Genomic DNA, 7052 nt, shown 5'->3' with positions numbered 1-7052 from the left:
TTGGTATTTTTAAACAGTACCCAAGTTTACCGAAGCGATGAAATGAAAATAAATAATGTGCGTATGAACCCCATTTATTTAAGCTCTCAGAATTCACATGCCAGAATCAAATCATATAAATCTATGAATCAATGTACTTTTTAGGCTATGATAAAGGAAACCAAAGGTGACCAAAACTTGAAATATGATACCATAACCTACATATCCAGGGAACTGTCAGAGCTCCTCTTTAAAGAAAATATCAAGTATTAACAATAAAATAACAATAATCAAGTTAAAAACTTGATAATCAAGCATAATCAACTAATATGCGCAAAATACACAATCTTCAATTTGTAATGACTGCACAATTAATTTGTAATGACCAATGTTCAACAATGTTGTACAATCAGACAGTGTTTTAACCTGAGACTGTGCAGCAGCATATCAATAGAACATAAAGAGCTACGCTCTAAAGGCATGTAAAGGCATGTTAACATTGCAGTAAAATATAGACTGCATGAATCTTACAGTGCAATTTGATCATAACAGGATCAGTGTTCCTTTCTGTAGTCTTCATATTCAAGCATACACTTAATAATTAATTTATATCTGCTCATAACTCATAGACCATCCAAGGCCCTCATGCTAAAATTCCAAGCAGTAAAAACATATTATGCCATGGTTACTGGCAAAACCCTTAGCTGCATCATTATGTGGCAACAGGGAGGATCTAGAAAAAACATATACAGGAAACCTATAATGATAATGCAATACAGACAGTGTTATAACATAATGTCATTCTCATCAGAACTCCCCTCTACAAATAAACAAACAGGAAAACAAACATACAAAGAAACAGATTCAGTGCAGATTCTGCTACCATACTGTATACAAAGAGCTGATGATTTGCAATGTAAATATGAGCCATGTGACACGTTACTATTCAGCACAATCAAACAGTAAATGGCTTGTAAAGCCAGAGAACCAAATTGTGGACCCTAGTTCCAGGCTACAACTAGCACCAGCATAACTATGGTCCAGAGTATTTCCTGGTCAAGTCACACGGTCTTGAAAAACTCCTTTAGACATACCATCAACAGGTACTATGTGCAAAGTTACAACCCAACGGCATCAGGTCTGGAGACTGTACAAGACCAGTCACTATAAGGTCTTCAGTGACTTGGGCTGTCCGTTCAGTTTTAGGATTCGCTCGGCATCCCGGGCGTTCTCTCTCAGTAGATCCATGTTGGCGTTGACATTCTCCTCCATCCACTCCTCCACTGTGTCTGGGAAGTAGATAGCCTCCATCTCCATACGGAAGTTCTCTATGTACGTCTCCCACTTATCCAACAGTCTGGAAGAGGAGACAAGGGTTTAACTAACGAAGAAGAGGCACTTTTTATTCCATTGTCATCCAAGTGGTTGAATATCTCTCATACATCCAGATAATGTCTCTGTGGCGTTAATGATGAAGAGAAAGGTGATGGCTAACCATCAAGAATTTAAAAAAGCAATACTTACTTCTTCAGCCGACCTTGGAAGAATCCTATAATTCTTGGATTTGCAAAATTATATTTTCTGTGGTAGCGACTGAAACCCCCTTTGATGTGGCTGTATGAGATAATCATCAGACGAATAGACAATAAATTGTCATCAGAAAAATATATGGTATTTTCTTTGCATCTGAATTAATTATTTGCTTCTAATTACTTAAACTGTATTCTTCATACTCTGGAATCACAAATAAAAATTGAAGCGATGGATGCTTACTAGTGTTTCATGAGGGCCTCCACCTCCTTCTGCAGGTTTGTGTGAATGTAAAACACCATGTGGTAGATCTGAGAGCCTGAGAAGGCTCCACTCCCCTCACTACAGAGGCAGACAAACAGGAGAGAAAGGTCAAGCACTTTACCAAACAACATATGTTTTGTTAAGTTCACAAAGCAAGGCATTTCAAGTAAACCATATGTGACATGGTACAGTACAGGTTGACTTAAGAAAGGAATGTAGCCACACACTCTTGCTCTGACACAAAAGAGAAATCACCAAGTTCCACCTCCTCACCAATTTTCAGGTGTACGTTTTCCTTTCTCTAGAAAATTGCAATTGGTCTTTCTCATAATACAAAACAGTATTTCAGTTGAAGTTGACTCACATTTGATTAAATAGTACTGTTCTACTACTAGCTGAGACTACTACTAACCAGATATCTTTCTCCACCTTGATGTTGCAGCCCAGTATGTGGTGAGCCTCCATCTTTGCATTTTCATCAAATGCACCTGTCCAACAGACGCATGCATAATGTTAGTTACGAGACCGGTGTACTGTAATACTTTACCGATCTCATGTCCGTAGTGGACACGTTCTCTGGAGAGCTCACAAACTGCGCAACACTTCTGAGTAAGAAGCTTTGGTTAATTTCATTATATTCACTAGTTTTCTGTCAATTGCTTTATTGTCTTTTGTTTGGAGCACATGTCTGGTTTCTCAGTCTTGTAAATGTTGAGTGCACCCACGCTCACATAGTGCCAGGATAGGTCTGGTTTATTGTATTTAAAGAAAGAAATCGACTCAACAACTATCTTTTGGCATTTTTTTCATTACTCTACTGTTGATACAGTTCCTACGTTTTTTTGTCAGCAGTCAGGTTTTCAAGATATAGGATTTTCAAGAAGCAGTGTCACTTGCCACATCATCATGATGATGATACGTTTTGAATCATATGATGCATTTTACAAAATATAGTTGTTGAGTGGATTCTTCCTTTAAGTGTTCATTTGGATATGTTCTCATGAGTTCTGGTTGAGGATTTGTTTGGGGAGGCTGCAACTGAGCCTAGCAGACCCCACCTGATAGAGCTCTGCTACCCAACCCAAGCCCGGCTGGACCAGACATTATACATCGGGTTAGGGCCGGATAGGGCCTGTTTTTTCATCAATAGCTAGGGTATAGGCAGGACTTGGGTATAACTAAACTGATCACTATCATTTTCAAGCTGAGCCATTTGCGTGTGCTTTGCTGCGCAGCACAGTCATATCTGACTAAGATCATAACAAGGTGTAAGAAGTGCTTCAACCTCATCAAATATAAGCCAGGAGATCATTTCACAGGAAATAATAATGTTCCTAGAGTTTTGTAGCTTACAGCTAACTGCTGTCTCATGTCTCTTCATTGAGCAGAGAAGCCCAAGCGGAGCTGTTGCGATGGATATTCACAGTTATTTCTGATTTCTGGTTTCGGGCAGGGCCGGGCCTTACATTTGGCAGACGCAATCAGGCCTGGGTAGGGTAGGGCCTGAACGTCACGGGCATGGGTAGGGCTCGGGCTTAAAATTCATGCTTGTGCAGGGTTCTACCACCTGTGCCTTTATGCTTAGGCTAGTTTTTGCCTGTTAGGAGGCTTTTTCTTTTTGAATACTGACATTTTGAAGTCAGACATTTGCAAATATATCAACATGTACATGTATCACCATCATCAACAGCACTGTGCAAATAGAATAAATAACACAAATTTGCACCTCTACTTGCCTGCCTCCTGATGAATCTTTGTCCTTATGACTGCGAGAAGGTTACTATTTTACAGTTCCCCTGGCACTTACCATGCTTTAAGCTCTGTAGACACATAGCCAGGGAGGGAATGCCAACTGGGAGGAGTTCACACAACACGGTATGGTGCTCAAACCTGGAGGGTAAAATATTTCAAACACTTAGGTGCAGCACATCATAACACAGACACACAGTAAAAGACAGGATCATCCTGTTGATTTAGTTTAATGGGCCAACGGAATGAGTTATGAGTCAATTAATCTAGTTCAACTATATAACATCATGCTTTATACAGTATATCTTCCGCATGCTCTGGTTTAGTACACACACTTTGAACATTACCAAGACATCAGTATCAGAGTCAATTGTGGTTGATTAGTGTCAGGGTTGCACAATTCTGGTAATTTCCCCCAAATTACCAGGTTTTCCATAAATCCCTGTTGAAAGATTCCTGGAATCAGAAGGGAATAAGCATGAAATCCGGAACCCTCCAACCAGGATTTCTGTCACGTTCTGACCTTTATTTCTGTTTTGTATTTATGTAGTATGGTCAGGGCGTGAGTTGGGTGGGCAGTCTATGTTTGTTTTTCTATGTTTTGGGGCAGTTCTATGTTTTCGGCCTAGTATGGTTCTCAATCAGAGGCAGGTGTCATTAGTTGTCTCTGATTGAGAATCATACTTAGGTAGCCTGGGTTGCACTGTTTGTTTGTGGGTGATTGTCTATGTTAGTGGCTTGTGTCAGCACAGGTCTCATTTTGTAGCTTCACGGTCGTATTTGGTTTATTGTTTTCGTTACTCTTTTGCATAGTGTTCAGTCTTTCTTTATTAAAGATTCACCATGGACACTTACCACGCCGCATATTGGTCCTCTGATCCTTCTCGCCTCTCCTCTTCAGACGAAGAGGAGGACGACCGTGACAGAATCACCCACCAACCAAGGACCAAGTGGCGTGGTAGAAAACAGCGACGACAGCAGCAGCAGCAGCGGCAGCAACAACAACAGCGGCCGGCTTCACAGGACTACACAACTTGGGAGGAGATAGACAGATGGGCCATCGACCCAGGGAGAGTGCCGGAGCCCGCCTGGGATTCGATGGAGCAGTGCAAGGAAGGTTACAGGAGAATGAGGTTGGCGAAGGCAGCACGGCAGTGCGACAGGTACGAGAGACAGCCCCAATTTTTTTTTGGGGGGGGGCACACGAGGGGTGGAGCTAAGCCAGGTAGCAGACCTGCGCTCACTCCTCGTGCTTATTATAAGCAGCAAGATACTGGGCAGGCACCGTGTTATGCGGTTAAGCGCACGGTGTCGCCAGTACGTGTCCATAGCCCGGTGCGCTATAGGACAGCCCCCCGAGAGTGTCATGCGAGTGCGGGCATCGAGCCAGGGCGTATGGTGCCTGCTCAGCGGGTCTGGTCGCCGGTACGCAGTTTTGGCCCAGGGTATCCTGCGCCGGCTCTGCGTGCTGTGTCTCCGGGGCGCTGGGAGGGTGCAGTGCGTCCTCTGCCTGCGCTCCGCTCGTGCCGGGCGACTGTGGGAATGGAGCCGAAGGGAGAGGTGCGTGTAGTAAGCACTAGATCTCCCGTGCTTACCCACAGCCCGGTTCAACCTGTGCCTGCACTCTGGACGGTCCGGGCTAGAGTGGTTATCCAGCCTGGGGAAGTGGTGCCAAGGTTGCGCACCAGAGCTCCAGTGCTCCCCCACAGCCCGGTCTTTCAGGTGCCTCCTCTTAACCCCAAGCCTCCTGAAGGTCTTCCCAGCCTGGTGGTTCCTGTGGCAGCCCCACGCACCAGGCTGTCTCTCTGTCTCCTCCCTGCAGGTGGTCCCGCCTGTCCGGCGCCTCTGCCGGAGTCTCCCGCCTGTCCGGCGCCTCTGCCGGAGTCTCCCGCCTGTCCGGCGCCTCTGCCGGAGTCTCCCGCCTGTCCGGCGCCTCTGCCGGAGCCTCCCGCCTGTCCGGCGCCTCTGCCGGAGCCTCCCGCCTGTCCGGCGCCTCTGCCGGAGCCTCCCGCCTGTCCGGCGCCTCTGCCGGAGCCTCCCGCCTGTCCGGCGCCTCTGCCGGAGCCTCCCGCCTGTCCGGCGCCTCTGCCGGAGCCTCCCGCCTGTCCGGCGCCTCTGCCGGAGCCTCCCGCCTGTCCGGCGCCTCTGCCGGAGCCTCCCGCCTGTCCGGCGCCTCTGCCGGAGCCCCCCGCCTGCCCGGCGCCTCTGCCGGAGCCCCCCGCCTGCCCGGCGCCGCTGCCGGAGCCCCCCGCCTGCCCGGCGCCGCTGCCGGAGCCCCCCGCCTGCCCGGCGCCGCTGCCGGAGCCCCTCTGCCCAGAGCCCCTCTGTCCCGAGCAGCTGCCCCTCTGTCCCGAGCAGCTGCCCCTCTGTCCCGAGCAGCTGCCCCTCTGTCCCGAGCAGCTGCCCCTCTGTCCCGAGCAGCTGCCCCTCTGTCCAGTGGGGTCATTGAGAGGGGTGGTCATGCTGAGAAAGCCACGGAGGCGGACAATAAGGCGGACTAAGACAATGATGAGGTGGGGTCCGCGTCCCGCGCCAGAGCCGCCACCGCGGACAGACGCCCACCCAGACCCTCCCCTATAGGTCAAGGTTTTGCGGCCGGAGTCCGCACCTTTGGGGGGGGGTACTGTCACGTTCTGACCTTTATTTCTGTTTTGTATTTATGTAGTATGGTCAGGGCGTGAGTTGGGTGGGCAGTCTATGTTTGTTTTTCTATGTTTTGGGGCAGTTCTATGTTTTCGGCCTAGTATGGTTCTCAATCAGAGGCAGGTGTCATTAGTTGTCTCTGATTGAGAATCATACTTAGGTAGCCTGGGTTGCACTGTTTGTGGGTGATTGTCTATGTTAGTGGCTTGTGTCAGCACAGGTCTCATTTTGTAGCTTCACGGTCGTATTTGGTTTATTGTTTTCGTTACTCTTTTGCATAGTGTTCAGTCTTTCTTTATTAAAGATTCACCATGGACACTTACCACGCCGCATATTGGTCCTCTGATCCTTCTCGCCTCTCCTCTTCAGACGAAGAGGAGGACGACCGTGACAATTTCTGGAAAACCTTGGAATTTCGGAAAAGTAACAAATGTTGCAACCCTAATCAATGTCTTACCTCTGCCATCCTGTTAGCAGGATGCCATGGAGGGTTATGGAGGGGTATTTGGTCATAGAGTTCATGACCTTTATCCAGGACAGATGGTTCTGTAGCTGATAGTCAAGAGGGGTCCATCGCTGGTCAATACCTGTGCCCCCTTTAAATGCACTGGCGAACCATATACCCTTGAAACCGGCCTCATGGTATCTAGATATCAATGTTCCTGTTCAAAATAAAAAACAATAAAATGGGGTATTGGTAAACATCATATTTTCCCTCTCTTATTCTAAAGCTGTAAACAGTTTTACAATGGTCTAGATTCTCTGTCATCGGTAATAACAATTACCCCACCGAAGACATTCTTTAAAAAAGTATACTCGGTCATAACATACTTTATATGGACAAATAAAATTCATAAAATAAAAATGTGACATCTTTTTCAGTCGGA

The 7052-nt window shown here is 46.9% G+C and overlaps 1 protein-coding gene across 1 annotated transcript in view; it reads right to left on the bottom strand.

Annotated features, from left to right (window-relative positions):
- Positions 1–56: 56 nt before the first annotated feature.
- LOC149978965 (hexosaminidase D-like) overlaps positions 57–7052 on the bottom strand; it is a 21286-nt gene continuing 14290 nt past the window's right edge. Inside the window, exons 9-14 of the mRNA XM_090197154.1 lie at positions 6623–6827; positions 3581–3663; positions 2186–2261; positions 1753–1851; positions 1504–1593; positions 57–1336 (exon numbers count right to left, since the gene is read on the bottom strand). Coding sequence (XP_090053280.1) covers positions 1144–1336; positions 1504–1593; positions 1753–1851; positions 2186–2261; positions 3581–3663; positions 6623–6827 — 746 coding nt within the window. The 3' untranslated portion in view covers positions 57–1143. The remainder of the gene's footprint in view (positions 1337–1503; positions 1594–1752; positions 1852–2185; positions 2262–3580; positions 3664–6622; positions 6828–7052) is intronic.

Source organism: Oncorhynchus mykiss, chromosome 13, assembly GCF_057628025.1.
Source record: "Oncorhynchus mykiss isolate SJ-2025 chromosome 13, ASM5762802v1, whole genome shotgun sequence".
NCBI lineage: Eukaryota > Metazoa > Chordata > Actinopteri > Salmoniformes > Salmonidae > Oncorhynchus > Oncorhynchus mykiss.
The sequence above is the reverse complement of the archived record's forward strand: the minus strand, read 5'-3'. Positions and strand labels throughout refer to the sequence as shown.